At 54.2% G+C, this 21,829-nt stretch overlaps 10 protein-coding genes across 10 annotated transcripts; 6 read left to right on the top strand and 4 right to left on the bottom strand.

Moving 5' to 3' along the window:
- The first annotated feature begins 2,468 nt into the window (after nt 1-2,468).
- On the top strand, nt 2,469-2,970 carry IWZ02DRAFT_190607 (uncharacterized protein). Its single transcript, XM_066762428.1, has one exon. The coding sequence runs from the start codon at nt 2,591-2,593 to the stop codon at nt 2,912-2,914; it is 324 nt and encodes a 107-aa protein (XP_066625537.1). The 5' UTR covers nt 2,469-2,590; the 3' UTR covers nt 2,915-2,970.
- Nucleotides 2,971-3,430: 460 nt separating this feature from the next.
- Nucleotides 3,431-8,200, bottom strand: IWZ02DRAFT_190605 (mitochondrial DNA-directed RNA polymerase). Its single transcript, XM_066762427.1, has one exon. The coding sequence runs from the start codon at nt 7,861-7,863 to the stop codon at nt 3,571-3,573; it is 4,293 nt and encodes a 1,430-aa protein (XP_066625536.1). The 5' UTR covers nt 7,864-8,200; the 3' UTR covers nt 3,431-3,570.
- IWZ02DRAFT_190578 (mitochondrial division protein 1) lies at nt 8,069-10,550 on the bottom strand. Its single transcript, XM_066762426.1, has 3 exons — nt 10,239-10,550; nt 8,553-10,190; nt 8,069-8,503 (listed from the first exon to the last, which is right to left on the bottom strand). Exons 1-3 carry the CDS (start codon nt 10,332-10,334, stop codon nt 8,228-8,230), a joined length of 2,010 nt encoding a protein of 669 aa, XP_066625535.1. The 5' UTR covers nt 10,335-10,550; the 3' UTR covers nt 8,069-8,227.
- A 122-nt stretch (nt 10,551-10,672) lies between these two features.
- On the top strand, nt 10,673-11,579 carry IWZ02DRAFT_371982 (chorismate mutase; the record flags this gene model as incomplete). Its single annotated transcript, XM_066764600.1, has 3 exons — nt 10,673-10,761; nt 10,796-11,447; nt 11,502-11,579. 3 exons carry the CDS (start codon nt 10,673-10,675, stop codon nt 11,577-11,579), a joined length of 819 nt encoding a protein of 272 aa, XP_066625534.1.
- A 268-nt stretch (nt 11,580-11,847) lies between these two features.
- On the top strand, nt 11,848-12,918 carry IWZ02DRAFT_190565 (uncharacterized protein). The gene is made up of 2 exons (XM_066762425.1): nt 11,848-12,173; nt 12,303-12,918. Exons 1-2 carry the CDS (start codon nt 12,116-12,118, stop codon nt 12,734-12,736), a joined length of 492 nt encoding a protein of 163 aa, XP_066625533.1. The 5' UTR covers nt 11,848-12,115; the 3' UTR covers nt 12,737-12,918.
- Nucleotides 12,919-13,100: 182 nt separating this feature from the next.
- On the bottom strand, nt 13,101-13,688 carry IWZ02DRAFT_488472 (ADP-ribose 1''-phosphate phosphatase; the record flags this gene model as incomplete). The annotated part of the gene is made up of 1 exon (XM_066769467.1): nt 13,101-13,688. The coding sequence occupies one exon, from the start codon at nt 13,686-13,688 to the stop codon at nt 13,101-13,103; it is 588 nt and encodes a 195-aa protein (XP_066625532.1).
- A 342-nt stretch (nt 13,689-14,030) lies between these two features.
- IWZ02DRAFT_445167 (Rieske [2Fe-2S] iron-sulfur domain-containing protein) lies at nt 14,031-15,556 on the top strand. The gene is made up of 4 exons (XM_066767149.1): nt 14,031-14,593; nt 14,705-14,793; nt 14,847-14,997; nt 15,069-15,556. The coding sequence occupies exons 1-4, from the start codon at nt 14,290-14,292 to the stop codon at nt 15,248-15,250; spliced, it is 726 nt and encodes a 241-aa protein (XP_066625531.1). The 5' UTR covers nt 14,031-14,289; the 3' UTR covers nt 15,251-15,556.
- A 19-nt stretch (nt 15,557-15,575) lies between these two features.
- On the top strand, nt 15,576-17,282 carry IWZ02DRAFT_514967 (uncharacterized protein; the record flags this gene model as incomplete). Its single annotated transcript, XM_066770627.1, has 5 exons — nt 15,576-16,033; nt 16,303-16,337; nt 16,570-16,696; nt 16,775-17,028; nt 17,136-17,282. The coding sequence occupies exons 1-5, from the start codon at nt 15,961-15,963 to the stop codon at nt 17,280-17,282; spliced, it is 636 nt and encodes a 211-aa protein (XP_066625530.1). The 5' UTR covers nt 15,576-15,960.
- Nucleotides 17,283-18,157: 875 nt separating this feature from the next.
- On the bottom strand, nt 18,158-18,663 carry IWZ02DRAFT_431035 (uncharacterized protein; the record flags this gene model as incomplete). The annotated part of the gene is made up of 2 exons (XM_066766125.1): nt 18,158-18,308; nt 18,362-18,663. The coding sequence occupies 2 exons, from the start codon at nt 18,661-18,663 to the stop codon at nt 18,158-18,160; spliced, it is 453 nt and encodes a 150-aa protein (XP_066625529.1).
- A 406-nt stretch (nt 18,664-19,069) lies between these two features.
- Nucleotides 19,070-20,377, top strand: IWZ02DRAFT_372439 (uncharacterized protein; the record flags this gene model as incomplete). Its single annotated transcript, XM_066764632.1, has 4 exons — nt 19,070-19,192; nt 19,257-19,376; nt 19,431-19,715; nt 19,772-20,377. The coding sequence occupies 4 exons, from the start codon at nt 19,070-19,072 to the stop codon at nt 20,375-20,377; spliced, it is 1,134 nt and encodes a 377-aa protein (XP_066625528.1).
- Nucleotides 20,378-21,829: the final 1,452 nt, after the last annotated feature.

The following is a 21,829-nucleotide window of genomic DNA, read 5'->3' as shown; positions in this document are numbered from 1 at the left end:
TCTCTCTCTCTCTTTCTCTTCTTCAGGGCTGTATGCCGCTCTTCGCCCTTGCAGTCAACGTTCCTATGCTATTCTGACATGCACGCCGCGTTGCACCAGAAGCCATGGCCATGCTGTTTCTCTCCCGTCGTCGCGACGTCTGGCGTCTGGCGTCTGGCGTCTGGCGTCTGGCGTCTGGCCCGGCAGCGTGGGCGACCTCTCTGACCAGGACCCACGCGGGCGGAGTCAGGCAGGCCGTCACTGTCAGACAGGCCAACCCAGCCATTATAGGTACAATGGAACTCACAACCCTGAACTTCATCCAGTCTCTTGCTCATACGATGTGGCGGCTGGATTATGCCGAGAGCGAGAGCGAGAGAGAGAGAGAGACAGAGAGAGCACTTGAGACAGAACTGCTTGTCAAGGCCATGTGGCACAGCACAGCACAGCACAGCTCCGAGCGCTGGACAAGGAAAAGACACCTCAGCCGGCTCGGGGCTCTGTACGATAAGGGAAGGCACGCCTTTTGAGACGAAGCGGAACTCTTCATCTCAGATTTAACTTACCCTTTACCTCATCCTCAGCCTTGTCACTTGATGTTTCCTCCCCTCCCCCTCCCGCGGCCCCGGCCCGCTGCTCGTTTCCCGTCTACTACACTACGACTCTGTGACGTTGGTGCCGCACCGTCAGGCCCTCGACCATCCCAGCGAAAGCCCAACAACACCCTTGCTCTCCCACCAACCAAAAAAAAAAAAAAAAAAAAAAAAAAAACACCTTCCCCATCTGGCTGCTTTGCTGTTGCTCTTCTAAACGTGTCCACCGGACCAAACGTACATGCATCGACGCCGCTGCGATCGCCATGAATCGCTGTCGCCATTGCCCTCCGGCGGCCCGTTCGTTTTCCCGCTCCCGCAAGATTAAGCCGTGGCGTTTCTCCCGCTGCGCTGGTCGTCGACGAAATGGAAAAGAATATCCACTCCATGCCCTTGTCCATCCGTCCTACTCAGAATGTGGATTCTGCTAAACAAGGAAGCCATCAGCTACAAGTGGACTCTTGTGGACTCCCCCATCTACCGCTTGTATCAAGACGCGATCCAGAGACGCAAGTTTGAAAGTCCATCTACCTGGACCCATCTCTTCAATCACGTACGGAATATTCGTGCATCCGTCGACCTTTGTCAACTCGTCATTCTATTGCGACCCTGGCTGCCCCAAATCGACTGCGGCGACAACTTCGGGTCCGAACGTACTGGGCGCATTCATTCAAGAGCAAGTAGACATGGTGGGTCGCAGCGGTGAAGCCATTCCTCCCTGCTTGCTGGCGACACGGAGATTATCTCGTCCTGGGCTCATTGGTCGATGAAAGTCGATGCTTGTTTGACAGCTCAGGCCTTGTGGCCCAGTAGGAGACGCTGTGCCCGCAAACTTCCCCTCTCCACCTTGAACCCCTGCGCTAACTGTACTAGACGCTAGTTTTTTTTTTTTTTTTTTTTTTCCAACATGCGCGCGCTTCTGTCTCGGATTCGTCGACCAAGCTGATCTTTTCCATGCTCTCCGCCTCCTCAATTCTTCAGTCACGCCATTGCGTGTTCCATTGGGACGCATTATCATTCTTCTAAAGATGGACTTCAGACTGATCCCCCGGCAGAGAAACCGTCATCGGGCGGCATGCTAGCTATTCCAAGTCGCTACGTGCTAAACCCCTCCCTAATTCCTTTTGCACGGGGAGACCTTGTTCAAGCTTCGACAAGTCCAGACTCGGTTCGCACATTTTTGAACGTGGCCATTTCCGGGGGAGTCCAGGGCGGAGCCCCATCAGAGTCTCCACTCACACCACCCACCCGTTGCCGCTGGTGACTTGTCCGAACATCAAGCTTGTTCATCCTCGCGCCGCAGCCCTTATCTGCCAGGCTTTCTGCGTATTCCATCCTCGCCACACGGGGGTCGGCGCTCGATTGTATCCGTTAGCAGATTTCCTCTGCCTCTGGCATCATTCGTCGAACACGCAGAGTCGGCACACACAGAAGGCTTTCTCGGCCGCGCAGAAACTTCCAACGGTCCTTCGGACTTCCGAGGCTCCCTCCCTGCTCCTCTTTTTTGCAAAAGCCCTCATCACACCACTACCGCTGCCACTACCATCACAATCTTCGCCTTCTCCTGAGGCTCCCCCCGCCCCGCCGCTGCTGCCCGGGCTTCTGGCCACCACTCACCCTTTGAAAGCACTCGGGATGCGGTCAGTCCGCCATCCGACCCGCCCCCATCGCACATCGTCATTGATCTCCAGGCCCGGGACGCGCGAGTGCCGGGCTGCCGGCATGCGGACATGGCACGGGGAACGACGCCTCCTTGATTCAGCGAAATGGGCATCGTGCTGGGCAAGTAGGTAGGTAGTCCTCACTTTTTCGTTTTTTGCGCCCAGCAGTGGTGCTTTTCCCATGCGTGCCGCCGTGAATACGGCGTGGCATGGCACGTTTGCACAAAGCTTTTGAAATGCTTGACTACCCTTTAAAATGATGAAGAAACACACCCTTTTGGTTTCTTGTGCGACTACTGCTTCGTGCACTGTTGAGTTCGGAAACACGTCGATTTATTCTATGTGTACAGTGAGTCCATGATTGTAGCACTACTACACGCCCCGTTATATTTCATGTGGATAGTGATTTTGTGTCAAGGATGGGAAATTCCGTGTCCTCTGCAGATACCACTCTGCAATAAAAGCCAACGGGACGTGGGTATTTGGATATTGCTGTTCTCTACCTGCCCCGTCAATCTAAGCATGCATCCAGTGAGTGAAGTGGGTGCGACAACTCATCGTTCACGCACAGCTGAAAATAGGTTCCTTGTTGGTGGATACGGCGCTGTCTGTGTCGGCTGCGTACTTGGGCACTTGGTGGGAGGAAGAGTGGGAAGGAGTTGCGGGGGAGAGGGAGATTGAGAGAGATGATGTGATGGGATGGCATGGCATGGCATGGCATGTGATGGGATGGCATTGATACATGCGAGGAAGACGTTGTGGCGTTGTTGCAAAGATACGGCTTGTCGCTGTTGCTAAGATTTGTACAGTACATGTGTAGATGTATATATCTGTTCAAACATGTTTCTGTTTGCACCTTGTGCTGATGCGTCTCTCTCGCCCGCCCTACTTCTCGCTCTTGAGAGATACATGCATGGGTGGTGAAGTACACGAGGAGGCGTTCCTCCGTGATAAGGCGATGAGATTGCTGGAAGAAAGAGAAACATGGGAAACATGAGAGAAACGCCGTCTACCTTTTTACTGCGGCCACGCGGGGGCCAACTCCAACAAACGCCCATACGCAGGAGAAATGCTTCGACAACAACAAGGAATGGATGCCGCCAACTGCCTGCCTTGCTTGTTCAACCCAAACGCAGAGGCTATGCAGGCATGAGACAAATGTGAGAGAGAACAACAGGTGGGTGGTGGTGGTGGTGGTGGTGGTGAGGGAGGAGGAGAGAGGTGTAGATAAGCAAGAGCAAAGACAACGAAATCCCAAAACGCGACAAAACGCCTTGTCCATCTGAATTCTCTCCCAAAGACGACCAACTCGGCGCCGCAGCAGCAGCAGCAGCCGCTCAAGAGAAAAAGTATTGGCTGTCCCTCAGCACGCGCACGTCGAATTCGCCCTTTGCAGGAACCTCTGGGAATGACATCGGCACCCAAAGCTTGCGTACCGTCTCCCTTGAGCCGCGTGCTTTGCGTGCTGCTTCTGGCGCCTTTGCAATAGATTCTTTATTGCTGGCATCACCGTCTTCTGTGGCAGCGGGCTCTGCAGCAGTTGCGGTACCAGCAACAGCGGCAGCCTTTGCTTTCGTCAATTCGGCCTCGCGAGTAATGTCCATCTCCCCAGGAAGGTCCATGTCATCGTCACCCTCGTCAACCACGTCATCAACGCGAGTCGGATCGACGGCGAAGCCAGACGAGTCGCCCTTTACTTCTTCCTGGCCGAGCTTGGTCAAGCCTTCCTCAACGGCAGATTTGAGCAACTCGGGGTGCTCAGCGAGGGCCTTTGCGTACATGGCACCCGGCGTCACCATCTCGCGGCCCTTTTGACGGTCTTCTTCTTTGTCGCTATTCAGCAGCTTCCACCGATTGCGCTCCATGCACAGTTCGGCCAACGTCCCGATTTTGTTTTTGCGGCGCCAATCGCGAATCTGCTGAGCTACTGGTGATGAGCCGCTGATTGATTCGAGATACATCGAGCCCTTGTAGCGCACAGTAAACTCTTCGTGCAGGCGGCCAATGATGTCTTCGCTATGCATGGACACGAAGGCGTCGCGCAAGATGCGATTCATGAGTGGAACGTCGGCGGCATGGGTCCAGAAGGAGTCGTGCACGGACGAGAAAGTTAAGCCCACTTCGTTGCATTTGATGGCCGACAAAAACATGTGCGATGCGTCCAGGGAGTGAATAAAGTTGGGAGGGAAGGCTTGGAGCTGCTTCCTCTTGTCGACAGCGTCGATTGTATCGGGATTCTTGAGACTTATATTCTGCAGCTTCGTGGCAACCTGCTTCGACTTGGTGTTGCGGTAGGGCTGCACGACGGGCATCTTGAGCGGTGTTGTCCAGATGACGGGCGATCTGAACTGGAGCTTAACGTTTTGAATACTTGTCATGTCCACCCAATCCCTCTTCTCTGTCGGCGGCGAGGACTGGCCATGTTTCGATTTCCGCGTTCCTGGGATTTTGAAGCGACTCCTACTCGTCATGCTGTTTGCCGGTTTGTGTTCCACAAGTCTTGATTCGATATACTGGACTTGCTCCGACGAGAGACTCGAGGAGATGCGGTGAGCGCATACTCCAAGCCATTCCTGAATCGCCTGAGCACCGTTGAACATGCGACCAAGGGCTCTAAAGATGAGCCTGGCAACGTAAGAGGACAACTTCATCCTACCGCCACCTTGTGCCAATTCCTCGTCAGTCATCAAGTCTTCAAGCCGTCTCTGAACTTGATCGCGAGCACCGACAAATGTAACACCGTACACGTTCGTCATGACAGTCTGCTTAACGACTTTGCGGGTAATTTTTTCCTTGACAGCGAGTGCCTGCAAGACGCCATTGGCGGCATCTTCAACAACGTCGGCCCTGACCATGTCTGCGACTGCAGTGTAAATGTCAGATGGTTTGTCGCCAGGCTGCAAGTTGACCTGTGCAGCGCCAGCCTTGTCACCGCCAAGCGCAGCGTAGTGCTGTAGACCGTTGCAAGTACCGTCCTGGTGCACCGGAAGATGAGAAACGTAACGCGTGGGATCAGGAGAATCAAAGGCATGTTTCAGCTCGAAACAAGTCGCCAGACATTGCCATGGATCTTCAGCCTTGAGCCACCATCTTCGGCCGCTCAATGGCTTTTCGGCAGAATCGTAGACGTCGTTCAAATGTGTCATGGCAAATTCCTCTCGGTCATTCAAGCTGGCTTTGTCGAACCCATAAACGTTTGCAAGGTGGATCTTGAGCCAACTCAAGCCGACAGCGCCGAGCTCTTTGCCCTTCGCAAACATAAGAAGACCTCGGGCCATGTCAGCACCCATGTGGTTGAGCAGCGCGGGCAGAGGATAGGCACGTCCGCGGAAGTCCATGTTGTGAGGAAAATAAAAGACCTCATCTTTGAATGCGTGAGCAACCTCGAGTTGGAAGTTTTGGAAGCAGCGTTGTGAGTGATACGCAGATTTCAGGTTGTTGATCTTCTTCTTCGCGGCCATGTATTCGACCATCTGCCTCTTCGTAGCGTCTGGTCCTGGTTCAGGAGGGTATTCAATCTGAGGATTTTCTGGAGCAATCGATGCCAGTTCTTCTCCGCTGTTCCACACCTCTATGACGACTCTGAAAACGTCCTGATTCACTCGCCACGCAGTCTTTCCGAGGACCGTGAGCCCGTGCAGCACGTCTTTCATGTCTCCTCTCTGCACCGCTGCCAAGCAATAAAGCCGTTGATCTTCACCACTGGTCGTCTTGATTATAGATTCGGGGTATCGATAAAAGCCACCTTTCTTGAAACCGGTCCAAGGCAAGGGCTCCACGATCATGGGATACTTGGTACCAATCGTTCCGCGGATAGGCTCTCGTTTGAGCTTATCTTGGACTACAGGGTGAAGCTTCAACATTCCAGTCTTGCGGCCTTTTTTGAATGCGGACTGATGGAATAAGGCCGGCTCGTTCACCGCATATTGCTTGCCAGATTCTGGATCAATACGGTCGACTTGAACCTTGGCCGTCTCGAGAACTTTTGACAACAACATTGCGCCGATTTTTGCTTTCAAGCCCGAGCTCCATTCGAATGATTTAATCTCGCCCAAAGCCTCGTATGTGCTCTCTGTGAGGTCTGGATCATCCCCAGATGTCTCCTGGCTTTCCGGAGACTGAGGAGCTTGGAAAGCTGAAAATTCTGGCGACAGTATTTCGCTCGTCGATATTCCGTACTCGGAGGCCAGGTGCCTTCCGACTTCCATGCAGGCACTGGCCACTTTAATTCCATCAGAGGCATTCTTGCCACCAAACATCGGGAGCAGCACTAGCAACGTCATAGCGGCAAGTCTCTCCGCAGAAAATGCGTCGAGGTACATGCCGTACCCAAGACGATCTTTGTCTTCGGAATCTTCCGAATTCATAGCCTCCTTCGACAATCTGATCTCCTCCTGCATGGATGGGATCAAGGCAGTGTACCATTGCCACATCAGAGCTTCCATGGGTTTGGTGGAAAGTGCTGAAGTTATGCCCAACTTTTGCATGTTTTCGTTCTCAATCCGCCAGCGCCCAACAGCTGCATCTACCCCGTCTTCTTCCAGACGAATTTGCCGCTGACGATTCCATAACTGTTCCTTTTGCTCCTCGGTAAGGTCTTCAAAGTCGTCTGGATAAGGAATATCTTTCAATATTTCTTCTGGGCTTAGAAAAATCGAAAGAGATCTCTTCACCGTCACCAAACCAGCTCCTTTTTGTTTCACCGGGCGTAATTTTGGAAGTGTCGAGGCATTCGAGTTCGATGTTCGGTGAGCTGTAGATTCTGGGATCTTGAGAAGTTGCCCTGTGCCCGCTTCGAGGCGATCCTGGGACAAAGGTCTAAAATATTCGGGCAAATGCTCTTGCAACTTCGCATACTCCGCCTCTGTAAACAGTTCCGGGTTTCTGATTGTCTCGAGATCCACATCTCTCGAATCTTTAACCATACTGAAGAGCCTCCTCAGATATCTTGTCAACTTGAGACCCTCCTCTTTGGCCAGGAATGCCTTTGACAGAAGCACAAAGGTCTTCAAGTTCATCGGAATCTCCTTATCATGCATGTTCATCATGGCCCACTTGAACATTTTGGAGGGATTGTAGTCGGGATTCTCCCTCAAGACCATTTGCAGATATGCTGCCAGAAATGTGTTGTGCGCTTGCGCTAGCTCAGATGCGGTACTGTTGTAAACTTCGCGTAGCCGAGCTAGAATCTCCTCGGCTCTTTCCATGCGCCGGACACGCAAGCTTGCCATAAAGTTTGGGAAGAGGTCGTAGGGATCGCCACCAACGCCACGGACGTTGCCTAGGCGTGGAGCAGGTGACGTCAAATCTTGATGGATAATGATAGGTCGGTTTTCTGTAGAAGAGGACGTGGCTTGGGAGCCATGAAGAAAAGCACGCGTTGTGGGAACGGTTGCGTATGATTGATCATATTGTATCGACGGTTCGGAGGTGCTGGCGGCCGTGGCGACGGAGCGAGATTGGATCGTAGGAGACAGTTGTGTCGTCTGAGTCTTGTCATCTGTGGGCCTGCGCGCTGCAGTTGAAGTAAATCTCCGTGGCGTTGATCGAGGCGAAAGAAGGAGATTTGGCGATACAGGTAGGTTGTGAAATTGGCCTTGGGTCCGCGGCCTCGCGAGGCGCGAGAGCATGGCGAACTGGCGGCAAATAGACTCGCGTGAGGGATAAAAGACGAGGTGATGGAGCGCAATGGGCAGAGTATAAGGCACACAAGGTGTGAGATGGGGAGAGCAATTCGAGGAAGCCAAGGGAGCGGACTCGCCCGGGCAATTATGTTGTCGAGGATTTGGATACTGAAATGTTGGCGGATGGCAAAAAAGTCGGCGACGCCAACCAGCAGCGGGCGGCGGGCGGCGAGCGCACACACCGCCGGGTGGCAGCACGACTCAGGCTCCCGCCGGTCCCGCGTCCCGCGCGCACTCCAAACCTTCCTTGCATTCCATTGTCGGTCCCGCAAGCTATTTGATGGTCTTATGTATTCTTCACTTCATAAAATCAACACGACCACACGCCGACTGTGCCATCTCTTCTGCCTTCGACCAGGTAGCCGTCTCTGATCCTGACCTTTTCAATCGTGGCAGCCGACGACGTGCTTGTCTCCTCGCGAGCCCCTGGCCCACAGTCCCAGTGGACACTCTCAGTCTTGTCATAGATCTTGGCCACATCCTCGCCGGCTGCGGCTGCGATTCTTCGCGCATCAAACATTAGACTCGTCACTGGGTGGTCATACGCGTACGCGTCGTAGATGGAACCCATTCGAAGATCCCAGATCTGTCGGACTGATTAGACATGAAGTTGCGCAGAGTCAACCAATACTTACCCGGATGCTCCTGTCCATACTGCCAGTGACGAGGTGCACATCGTCAAATTGTAACGCTGTCACGGGCCCTGTGTGGCCTACGAGGCTACGGTGGACCTGGCCACTTCTCAAGTCCCACAGGCGGACCATGCCGTCTGCCGTCCCGCAAGCCAGTGCAGCATCAAAACACTGCAAAGCACCTACAAAGTCGGCCGACGCGTCCAGCACGCGACCAGTCTGGCGCCAGGCTTCGCCAGGACCGAGCGTGGACGAGGCTTGAGCAGCTGCCCACAGTACATCCAAGGTCTGCACACAGCGACCCTTGACAAGATCCCATTGTCGAAGCGTCTTGTCCGCCGAACCTGATACAAGAGTGTCACCGCGGAAGTAAAGGGCCGTAACCTCTGCGACGTGCGCGTCGAGGGTAAAGAGCGGGCAATCCTGCATGTTTCCTGCGGGAGGGAGAGGGATGGCGTCTTCGGGATTCTCGAATCCCAGTGCAGCATCTTCGTCTTCTTCGTCGTATCTGCTATCTCTAGGGGCGTATTCGGCGCGACTCAAGTCCCAAAGACGAATTGTGGCGTCCATAGATCCAGTGGCTACAATGTTGTCCTCGACTTGAAGGCATCGAACAGACGACAGGTGACCCTTGAGAAGGCCTATGCAGCGTCCTGCGTTCAGATCCCATACCTTGACAGTGTCGTCCATGGAGGCAGAAACGGCGGTGCCAAAAGGCATGTCGAAGTCCAGGGCAGTGACAATGTCATCATGAGCCGCGAGTTCCTTAATTCTTGACCCAGGCTCTAAGTGTTCGTGCAACACCGGCATTGAAATACGGCGATGAGTCTTGCGCTTCTTCTTTTCCTTTGGAGACTGGGCCGGCAGCTTTTCATAGATGGACTCCGACATGAAGCCAGGGGACCCATCCGCATCTCCCTCAGAGTCGGCAATCGTCACAGTTGGTGTTTCCGGTGACCTTTGTGAAAGCTGGGCCTGTTCCTCGAGCTCTTCTTCCATGTCCTCCAACTTGTTGCCCACATCTTGAAGGTCATGCTCGAGTTCCGACTCTTCCCTTTCCAAACCAGCCAACCGGTCTAGAACGATTCGTCGCATAACGTGCAGGTTTGCAATCTTCTGGTCGATCTCCTTGATCTCTGTGCTGCACATGTTCTTTCGCACGCCCATCATTTCGAGCCGGCGAGTGAGATGGCGCTTATCCTTTCTGAGCTTTTCCAGCGAGACTGCCCCTGATCCCTCATCATCGCTGCCGCCATTGTCATCTATCAGTCTCTGTCCCCTGGAATTGTGTTTGGGGCCCCGTCGTTTCCTGTGGTGATGTTTCTCGTCTTCTGTTGTGGCTTGAAACCCCTGGAACAGCGAATACGCTGGACCACTCTCCGGTATATCGGCGAGGAGCTCGTCGGGAAGGTAGGAGAGGGCTCGCTGCTGAATCTCGGGGACGGAGAGCTTGGATCTCACGAGTTCCCTCGGCGTCGTTTGCGCAAAACTGAAGACTGATCTTTGGATTCCTGGCCGTCGAAGCTCGCGGTGAAGCTCGCCGAGCGCATTCTGGTAATGATGGCTGATTCCTCCTTCGGGCCCCATCAAATGGTTCGCAGTTGCTGTGACCTTGCGACCAAACGCCTCGAGTTGACGCGACTGCTACAAAATTAGTTTGCACCTCAATTGGCTGTGCGGGGAGCATACAGCAGATACAGCCTCGTCGTCAACATCCGAAGATGACGTCGGCCTCGATACGCTAGCTCTTCCGCGGGGCGAATCGTCTCTACCAGAGGAGGCCATGGGATAGATGGGCGGGGATGGGAGAGCGCGCAACGAAACAAAATCCAATTCAGACAGCGACGGCCATCATGACGCGACAAACAACTCGGAGCGGGTGTCGTCTTGGAAGGCCGTAGAGCGCAGAAAAGCCGGATCGGGGCGAGTCGTGTGAGGGTCTTGGTGGTGTGTGGGTTGATTGCGTAGCTCTGGAAAGTGCTCAAACTTGCCGCAACCTGGACGCTCGGCATGGAACCGTGCAGCACCTGGACCTCTGCAGGCTGACCGCCAGCTCCTCTCACCAGTATGCCATATACACCTCCACCTCCTCCCTTGGACGCGCCATACAGGTCAATTCAATGATGGACACTGCTATTGGCCTGACCGACGCCGACCAGGTACTCGACCTCAAAAACATTCGGTCCACCCTCATGTACAGGACCCCGCTGTCGTGGCTTGCGGTGCGATACTGACCTGTGGCGCAGCCGCTTGGAAGACACCATTACCATCTACCTCATTGAGCGCGTCCAGTACCCCCTAAACCGCTCAGTCTACGTCCCAGGCGCAATTCAAGTCCCCGACGACAAGCTTAGCTTTTTGGACTGGCTCCTCTGCGAACAAGAGCGCCTCCACTCCCGCCTCCGGCGCTACCAAGCGCCCGACGAGTACCCATTCTTCCCGAACGCGGTGCGCACCCCCGTCCTTCAGCCCTTGGACTATCCGCCTGTCCTGCACCCCGATAACGTCAACGTGAACGACAAGCTCAAAGACGTTTACATCAATCGCATCCTTCCTGCGGCTTGCGCCAAACCTGACAGCGACTCGGAACGCGAGAATACATCCCACTATGGCTCGACCGCCGTAAACGACATTGCCTGCTTGCAAGCGTTGTCGCGCAGAATTCACTACGGCAAATTCGTGGCGGAATCAAAGTTCAGGAAGGAAGCAGACCGCTTTGTCAAGCTCATCAAGGCGGAGGATCGACAGGGAATCGACGACGCCATCACCGACGCAGCGGTAGAGCAGAAGGTGCTTGAGAGACTGAGGAAGAAGGCCACAAACTACGGAGCCGACCCAGAGAATCCGACGGCTACACCACCCAAGATCAACGTTGACGCAGTAGTGAGCATGTACAAGGTACTGTGGCTTGCTGCTTGGGATCACCATCTGTCAGGCTAACTGGATACACAGGACTATGTTATTCCGCTCACAAAGGAAGTCGAAGTCGAGTATTTGATGCAACGCTTGGTTGGTACGGAGTGGGAGTAACCCCACTCTTGGCTGCCTTTGGAACATCAAGAGACACAAAAGCGTTGATAGAGGCCTCGAAGTCGCTGGGGGAAGCTTAGGCGGCTAGTTCGCTTTAGACTTGGCGCGTAGGCATTGTCACGCGGTCAAGTTGTTTTGAAACTTCAGCCTAGAGCTCGTAATGAATGCGCCCACAGCGATGGAGAACGCAACATGAGGTGTCTGAATTCCCAGATGAGAGATTCCAGTCAATAAAGACGATGCCTATCAGTCTCTTTGTTGCAATCCGCTGCTCGAAGTCTGTCTCTTGCACCACAAAGGGTTCTGGAAGAAGCGACGGATGCTGGAAGGGTGCAGTACCACCTAGTGCATTGTGGCGGTGCACATGCGTCATCGCGCTTCGCCGTTCAACGCCTCAACCCTGCCGGATGCCTGTGCCTGTCGCTCAGGTTATTCCTCGAAGCGCGGCCTGATAAACATCCTCTTTCTCACCTTGCCCGTCCCTCCAACCGCCAGATTCGCACCACATCGCTCTCCCCAAGTGAAATCTCCACATCATGTGTGGCACCGACATATTCCTCGCTGTCCTCGCGGTCCTGTTCCCGCCACTCCCCGGTAAGTCCATCAGCAGGCCCCCGCATCGTCCGCAGGCAAGCATCTTGCATCACCAGCATGGCGTGGACCGTTTTCCCCAGCAATGCCGCCGACAATTTTAGTCGACAGACGAGGCTAACACTGGCACAGTCTGGGTCAAGCGCGGCGTCTGCAGCGCCGACTCGCTCGTCAACATCGCCCTCTGCTGCCTGGGCCTGCTCCCCGGCCTCCTCCACGCCTGGTACATCATCTGGGCGTACCCAGACCCGGACTACGAGTACGAGCGCGTCGACTCTGAAGCCCCAGGCCATGTCACCTACTATTACGTCGCCCACGGCCCAACGCCTCAGAACACGCTGAGGGGCCAGCCAAAGCCCCAGCCCCAGCCGCGATACGGTGCCACTGGACCAGGCATGCCCGCCAGCAACCAGCAACAATTTCCGGGACAGCAGACGGGCACTTCGAACAGTTTTGCGCCTCAGCAGGGAAGCCAAGCGGATGCTGACGCGGCGGGCGGCTCGAACCAGGCGCCTCCGCCGTCATACCAGGAAGCCGTGAGGGGAGACCACAAGGTGCAGTCGTAAAGTCATATGGCAGCAGTCATGGCAAGGCGTGAAAAGTCCATGAGGCTTTGGAATGGCGCTTGGTCGGATTTCCTTTCGTCTCTTAGGCGGCTGGCATAGTCTGGCTCGGAGGTCTTTCAGTGACTAGTTCTCATCTCTCTATTGCAAGATTTCACTTGTGCAGACACGCCGACTCTGATTCAGTAACGCATCCAAGTTTTCTTTTCTGTCGACTGCTGAGCTGCTGTTTGCGCATTTTGCGACGCCAGTAAGCCCAGTGTATTCCTGCGCATTGAACCTAAATCGGTCTCCCTCCGTGCCTCCAACGCCGTTACCAAGTAGCATCGAGGAAATTTTCCGTGGCCGACCCAAAAATCATTTGGACTTATTTGGAGGGTTGATTGTAGACGGTGATCTGGGTTGGCAAACCAGGCTCCAGCTCGATATCCTGGAGTACTCCCAAGGTCTTCGTCCAAGGCGTGTGGAATCTCACCGAATTGATTTTGCACATTCTGATTTCTCCAATCTCTTCCCCGCTACTCTTCGCCTCCGCAATTTGCCGCAGCAAGTCGATCATCGCGTGCCTCGTGTATCTGAGAATCACGTCCGGCGGGTCAACGTTTTCGCCGAAGCCGACACTTGTAAAGAGACAGCCAATGTAGTGCCTTTTGTTTCCCTTGTCAGAGGCGTTGGGGTCCTCATCGACGGGCGGGATCAGTTGCGCCGTGCCAGCCTGGGCAATGCCGTCTGGACAACGATCGCAGAATTGTTGATGTAGCTTGTGCGCGCGGGGATATTCATCTTTGAATGCTTTGGCGATGCCTGAGCCCCAGTTGCCGGAGCAGTTGCAGGCGTGGATGAGGACTGAGTTAGGCGGTGCTTTCCATATGTCGGCGGTGACCTCTTTGATGACCAGCTTCTGTTTCTGATCGTTGGTGCCGTCGCGGGCCTTTGCAGCAGTGCTCGCGGACATTTCGGGCGTAGCGCGGTGATGATTGTGGATGGCTGAGACTTGAAGATGATGTCCCGGGCGGGCAAAGTTAGTGTTTTGCAATGTGACAAGACGATGAGGGATGGGAGGAGATCGCGAGCCTCGGGAAGTCAAAGCGAATAAAGATTTCATGGGGTAATAGGCGACGAAGACAAAGAATGGAGAGTCGAGTTGCAGCTCGAGGAGCATCGATCGCGCCTGCATGCGACGACGAATCACAGGGCTCAAGTTACAATGACCAAGGCTCGGTCAAAAGTCGTGGCCGTCCGCAAGTTGGAGCTCATGAACGCTCCCTACTATCCTCTTGTATAGATTTGCAGGTGCCTGGGAACACATCTAATGATTTAGCCAAAGGTACTTTGAAAATGGACTTCAGGTCGACTGCTTGTTGAGGCGTGTGGATGCTCCCCATGTGCACCTACCTTGCCACGACTTTTCCGACCAGGCCTCGGACCGTCGCCGGGATCCGGAGGGCAAGTCGATTTCTATCGTCAACCTCCAGCTCTCCTACCCACCCAGTGTGCCACCCCATCCACCTCCCACGCCCGCTGCCTCCCAAACGGCCACATCTCTCCTCTCAACCATGCCGGCCCTCAGCACGACCGCTAGCGCGCTGGTCCGCTCGGCCACCCGCGCCCAATTGCCTGCGCTCCGCGCCGCCTCTGCAACCGCCCTCGCTGTGCAAAACCGTTCCGTCACCTCCGCATCCGCATCCTTCGAGAGTCCCTTCAAGGGCGGCTCTGCCTCCAAGACGACCGACATCCCCGTTGCGAAATGGAAGAAGTACCGCAACAGCGGCGGTGAGACGGGCCAAAAGGTCTTCCAATACTTCATGGTCGGCACCATGGGCGCCATCTCCGCCATGGGTGCGAAGAACACTGTTCAAGGTGGGTAAATTGGCTAGTTGGAAAGGATTGAGGTGTAGCAAACAAAGTTTTGGACGGAGCTGGCGAATTGCGAGCGATTGGAGCGCGGCGGCTTACAAGGCCTGAATGCAGATTTCCTCATGAACATGTCGGCCTCTGCCGACGTTTTGGCCCAGGCCAAGGTCGAGCTTGACCTCTCTGCCATTCCCGAGGGCAAGAACGTAAGTGGCGATTGGCGAGAATCGTACAAGGTAATTTTCTGATTGGCTTCTAGGTCATCATCAAGTGGAGAGGCAAGCCCGTCTTCATCCGCCACCGTACCGCCGACGAGATCAAGGAGGCCGAGGACGCCAAGTGGGAAGGTCTTCGCGACCCCCAGCCCGACGCCGACCGTGTGAAGAAGCCGGAGTGGTTGATTATGCTTGGTAAGCGCATCGCAGCGCCAGGAAGCACAAGATGCGATCAGGGGCTACGAAGCTAACATTTTTGCGCCTAGGCGTCTGCACCCACCTGGGTTGTGTCCCCATCGGCGAGGCTGGTGAATTCGGCGGTTGGTTCTGCCCCTGCCACGGTTCTCACTACGACATCTCGGGCCGCATCCGCAAGGGCCCTGCGCCGCTCAACCTCGAGGTCCCCGAGTACGACTTCCCCGAGGAGGGCAAGGTTGTCATTGGTTAAGCGTTTAGACGATGAAAGATTTTTCGACATTTGCAACAACAGCGCCATAGATGGAGTGGTGGGTTCTGTGTTGATAAAGCTGATTTTGGGGAAAAAGAGTGCCGACGCGGCTCCCACATAGCCCTTGAGCTACCCGTTACTCTTCCCATTGGCATCGCTCGGCAAGGGAAGAGGAGGGTGGTGCTTGTATAATCTCATTCTCCTTTTTGTTCAGTGTGCCTTTGATTCCCTGGTGACCCCCGGACGGAAGGAATTTAAGAAATAGACTTGGTATTCGTTTGTATTCAAAACTCTGGAAATTCTTCAGATGCGCTCCACGTGACCACAAAAGCTGTGTAGTAGCGATTCAGTTACTACCTATTCGACTTGTCCATGATGGAGCCCTCTTTTGCCAGCTGCAGCCAATCACACGGCGCTGAGAAACTAGGCCACGATCGACGACCCAAGCAAAGAGAGGCTCGTTCGGCCGGCCGGCCGGCGCGTCTCACAACAGACCGACCAACCAAACAGGAAGACAACGCCGACATTGCGAAAAAAAAATCCCACTCATCGACCGATAGCAAGCATTGCTGCCACTAGGTACAGCAACAGGCAGAGCAGCCTGACTCTCGCAACGTGACTCTACCGACTTGCTTAGTCCGCCTTGCCTTACTCGGGACCGGCAGATCGTTGCGCGGCGCACGCATTGTGACTGGAGCTCAGCGTCCGCCATGGTTTACTACTTTAGCAGCAACGTCGTGTCGCCGGCGGCTTTTATCTACGTGGGCAAGGACAAGGTTGAGAGTGCGTCTTCTCTTTTCTGTTGCTTTTGTCGTCTTGATGCGTCTTTTTCTCTTTCCTGCCGTCTGATTTTGTGTTCGTGAAATCCTTGACTTTTTTTCTTTTGGTTTCATTGTTCTGATTGAAATTTGCTCTGTTTTCCGCTTCTCTACGCTCGTCTGCTTGGATTTGTAGGGACGCGCGAGTTGCTGTTTGCTCAAAGAGGAATTTGGTGGACATGGGTGCATTGCTTTTGACGGCCTGATGCGGGTGCTAATGCGTTTTCTGCATAGATGAGGACTTGATAAAGTACGGGTGGGAAGAGGATGTGTGGTGAGTTCGTCGTCCCATCTGCATCATGGATTCTCTCGTCTCTCTTTCCCTCATATCTGACTGCTTCGGAAGGGTATGTACCGCACCCAACGTGCCCAAGCATCAAGCTGGCTAAGTGGCTTGCCGCGTCTACTATTAATCTCTGGGGAGAGTGGCATGTACAAAAGACCAAAAAGAGCTAGGATCAAAGGGGAAACGAGCAGTCATTGATGTTTGAGGAATCGCAGTTCCACGTCGACAACCTCTCATCGGCGCACATCTACCTCCGGCTGCCCGAGGGCTCCAGCTGGGAAGACATCCCAGCCGACCTGCTGCAAGACTGCGCGCAGTTGACCAAGGCCAACAGCATCGAAGGTACGAAACTCTTATTTCAACCCGCCTCTACATACTGCCATCCAAACTAACCCCCACCCCTCCTCCCCTCCACTACAGGCAACAAAAAAGACAACATCACCATCATCTACACGCCCTGGTCGAACCTCAAAAAGGACGGCAGCATGGCCGTCGGCCAGGTCGGCTTCAAGGACAACAAGAAGGTCAAGCGCGTCTACGTCGCCGCGCGCGAGAACTCAATCGTCAACCGCCTCAACAAGACGAGGGTCGAGAAGTTTCCCGATTTGCGTATCGAGCGCGAGGACCGCATGAGGGAGCTGCGGAAGAAGGACCGTGCTGCCGTGCAGGAGAGGGTGAGTTGGTTGGCTTCCTTTCTCTTTGTTTCCTCCCCTTTCCCCTCGAGCGAATGGATGGTTTTTGGTTCGGCTGGGTAAATGACGTGACTGACTTTTTCTTGCAGAAGAAGAAAGAGGCCCGCATTGCGAAGGAAAGGAAGGAGATGGCGTGGCGGCGGGACCATGCTTATGACGATGTGCACACGGACGACGCCGTCTTGGCGGCGAGTAATCAGGACCGCGAGGAGGACTTTTTGGATGACTTCATGTAGATCAGGGCATGGGATGACAGACTACCCAGCGCTACTCCCGCTGGGAAAGCTCGCGGTGTGCGGGGCTGCTGGGTGCGAGAAATGCGTCAGCGATGGCTCCAATGATTGATATGTCTCGGAAGTGAATTGTCTGCATAAGACAACGCGCACTATTATATGCCCGTTCTGACCATGAATGGACACCTTGTTCGCTGGGGGGTAAGTCGTGGTCGTTTTGGAGACACGCAAAAAAAGACATTCTCATGGCTGGCGTATTTCAACTCTTCTCGGAAGACCTCGTTATTGCCTAATATTTGCCCGTTTTCCAACAAATTTCTACATGATGCCAATTTCTCTGCGAAATCAGACAGGGTGATTCGGAGAAGCTACAATGACATCTATGCCCACCCTCTACCGTGCATTGGAGCCGGTGTCTCCTCCGCCGGGGTGGCAACGAAGCAATAAGCCACATCTTGCCACCTATGGCAGGCTTGACGCTCTCGCAAATGAACTTTACAATGTCTCGGCCTAAGCCATGTCTGTGAAAGACGAGAATGCTCTGAATCAAATAGATTAAAGTTTCATGTGAGCATTCATTCAGCTGAAGCTCAGCAGGCGATTTGGCAGCCACCAAAGCCGAGGCGTGCTGTTGAGGTCCAACTCGGAGCGTGACTCCAGGGACGGAGCTTCTGATTCGAGGCTACAGGACTAGGTGTACACTTGTTCAGAAGCTTCAGTGGACGTCAGGGTCTATTCCAAGAGTTCGACATATCGCGTTGCCTGTTAAATGCATGCGTATCCCGATTGCAGCCAGAGTGATGGCGTTGAGGAACGCTTCAGCACCATTCCGCGGCCAGTGCACCTCAGCAGAGTCTCCGTTTATTGGGTCATGTCCTTCACCTGATGTATCGGTATTCCTGCTGGAACGTGGCGTCGAAGAGCTTGGGCTGGTCAGGCAGGCACATGTCCATGCTCTCGTTGAGCATTCGGATAGCATGATGAAAAGGCTCGTAGGCGGTCTTCGCGACTTGGTGCCAAGTTGGCTCACTGGAGGAAGACACTTTTAGCCAGAAGTTCTCCAGTGTTGCCGTGAGACTTACCCAAGAACATTCGGTTGCGTCACTGTTTTCGAACGACTGAAGACGAACTCCTTCTTCCAAGTGTGGATCAAGTTCTTGACGATTTGGTGCTCCATTCCTCTCTCAAGAGCTGCACCACGCAGGAATTCGACCGTGTTGTCAACCTTTTCCTGGTCGAAAGAGGCGGCCGCATTTTTGCGGAAAAAGTGTCTGAGAGTGTCGCGAACGATGTATCGGGCGGGCTGCGAGTACTGTACGGCGCGCAAGCTCCAAGTGTACAGGCGGCGATATTCGCGCAGGATCTTTGTCCTTTCTGGAGGCATTGATTGCAGCGGTGATTAATGACGTGAGGTTGTGATTGCACTTGTCTAGAGCTGAGGCCGACCGACACGTCGGAGTCGGGTTGGAGTTGAGCCGAGGGCAGCAGAGGATCTGTGCGAGCCGACGCGCGTGCCCGGCCGGGTCCATGACCCACTGTACCTACTTCGCAGGGCTGGCTCGGCCGCAACCTGAACCTCCTTCTCATCCTCTCTTCAGTTCAACTCTTGCCGCTGCTCTCGCCTTTCTGTGGCAACGCCGCACAGAAGTCGCTGGCTATCGCTCGCAGCAAGGACCCCTCGTAGCTCCAACGCGAGAGGCTTCAGAAAGAGAGCCTGACATCGCGTCTTGCATCCGGCTAACTTCAAATCATCTTCATTACGGCATGACAAGCAGCTGACAGGCTTCGCCATGGGGAGAGAACGGTCGGTGAGGGCTTCAAGTTCCTCGAGAGTCGTCGGCCACAAGAGAAAAAAGCCCTATACTGTCGTCCTGGAGTCCGTCACGCAAAAGAAGAAGAAACTCCGTATTGCTGTCCGTCAACCCAAGTCTTCCTTGCTCATTTCTCGCTCCAGGGATTTTTGACGTCTTCATCCAGGACTCTTTCGAGCAAAACGCGCCAAATGGTTACACGTTTGTGCCAATCGGCAACGTGGACCTCACTGAACAATGCAAGGAGTTTTGTCGCAAGAAGGGCCTCAAGGCCTACAACGTCTCCGTGGGATTCCTCAAGACCCATCGCCATGAAAAAGCTAACCATGACATTTCGAAGACTCACCCGAGCAATGTGGCAAGAGCGGATCCTGAAAAGGTGTCATATCACCTGAACCGGGTTGGCTTTCATTTTCCAAGTGCCGTCGTCGACCAGGCCATGGAATGGATCGGCATCCAACTCAACGGGCGCAGCCGCGCTGGGATCGCTAACAATATAGGCAGGCGCCTGAAAACGTATAGTTCCCAGCCAGAAAAGGTTGCTGTCCGCGGGGCCATGAAAGATCTCTTCCCGAAGATGCCTGAGGAGTCGCTGGCCGTCATTCTTGAACATGCTTTTCAACAGGTAATACTTCTATCGGTGGCTTGGTCCCGGGCGTGCTGACTGGATTACCATCGCAGGGCGCAAACCGGGTAGGTACTGCCAGAAACTTGTCCATCGAGAGGCGTGTACAAATGGCTGTACTTGCGCACGTGAGACACAAACACACAGATTACGACCGTCTTCTGAAGGAAGTCGGCTACATCGAGGCCCGCAAGGCTGTAGAAAAGCCTTGCATCGAGAAGATTCTCGAATGGAGGGGAGAAGGCCAGGAAGATGACGAGGAGATGGAGGACGACTTTCGCGAGGTCATTATCCTCGATGACGACGATGATGATAGCGACGTCGAAACCTCCGGCTCTGGACAGTCTAGTCCAAGCATGGAGCTTGTGGCGAATGAGGCGACTGCCGATGATCTTGGACCGCGTGATCCTGTCTACGCTCAAGCAAGCTGGACAGAACCACGCGCGAGAATAGCACCACGTCCCTCAGAGACTACCAGACCTCCCAGACTTCCGATGGGCTATAGTTCTCAAAGAATGCAGGCCAGGCCTTTGTACGAACCGACTCTTGCGGAAATGCGACTAAGCTTCAGAGGTTTCGATGAGCGAAACCACGTTCGGTACCCCTCGTTTGCCCAATACGAAAGCTTTGAAGCGATGGAACACTCACTTCTGGCAGACTGATTCCCATCGAGCCTCCACAGGCTGGAGTAAGACTCGCACAACATGAGGTAAGTCATGGCCGTTTTGGAGCACTAATCGTGAGGCTCATGTTGAGCAGGATGCACGTTGGCCATATGGTCGCCCTGTCGCTCGAGCGGGCGACTCTGTTCAAGAAAGGTATGAACCCATGCCACATCGTCATCGCAATCATGAAGTGCACCTGCTTCAACCCGGACCAAGCCCAATGAATCGCCATTCGGAAAGTGTGCAAATGCGGACAGAGAGGCAAGAGTTGCCGAGCCCACGGGACATTGCTGTGCCCTCAATTGAAAATGAGACGACGCCGTACATTTCACATCAAGAGCGTTCATTCATGCAAGCTTCTAAGAGAAGTTCGGATGCCGACGTCATCGACTTGACAGGCACTCCGCCCAGGGAGCAGCTCAATGGTCCTTTGCAGACCCAATCTTCTCGCTATCCCAACGCTGGTCGAGTTCACAATGAACCTGCTCCCGCCATGTTGCACGAGAAAGACACGTTTCGTCACCGGGATGTCGAATTCGGCCAGCGAGACCGCTATGCCCATCACAACCGCTTTGATGACATCGAGACGCATGCAATGGTGTTTCGACGGGATGAAAGTACCACTCAGGTCCCTTCACCGACGAGGGGACCAGCACTACGGCACGTCGTTGAACGAGATCGCGCATACCGCTATGCTGAACCAGCTCCTCGACGTGTTGAGTATCGCGAGCTCCAGTACTTTCACCCAAATCAGCACGGCCCATCGCAGCGCGCTCATGCTTTGATTCCGGTCGGTACAGATCGTGGTTGGGATGAAGCCCAGTACAGACGTCTTCGTGATCCTCCAAGTGCCGGTGATCGTCGCATAGATCATGATGCAGCAACTCCCCAAATGAGGTTTGGTCGACCCGCACAGCCTCCTTCGTACCACAATACGTTTTGAAATTGCTGTTCATTAAAGTGGAGCTTTTTGAGAAGAAGCGACTTGATCAACAAACAGCATAAGAATCTCGCATCCACCGAATCAGCAAAAGAAGAATTTGCACGTAAGGGTCCCACAAAAGCTCGCTACAAAGGTCCAAACCCAATATCTTTGCTAATCGTACACGAAGAGTACTTTCGACACCAAGACTTCAAAGCAGGACCGCCTTTCAAAATGCTTTGATATTCGCATTAGCGTTTCGATTCACCCAACAAGAAGATTTGTACATTACGCTTCGGCCGGAAAGGCCAAAACTACATACCGACAGCGCAGGAGGCAATCCAGAGGACATGAGATCGTGGGATACGAGGACAAGGGACATGAGGACGTCGAGGATTTTACCGCCTGGAATGCCGCAAATGGGACGTGGATACGGTACATCACGAGTACATCGATGGAGCTTTTGGCTCGCATGGGCAACACATTGCCCCAGAGCTCGCTCATACTCGCTCAAAATGAGACATACA

Source organism: Phyllosticta citriasiana (genome assembly GCF_038021145.1).
Source record: "Phyllosticta citriasiana strain CBS 120426 chromosome Unknown IWZ02scaffold_3, whole genome shotgun sequence".
Classification (NCBI taxonomy): domain Eukaryota; kingdom Fungi; phylum Ascomycota; class Dothideomycetes; order Botryosphaeriales; family Phyllostictaceae; genus Phyllosticta; species Phyllosticta citriasiana.
This window is presented reverse-complemented; position numbering and strand designations above follow the sequence as displayed.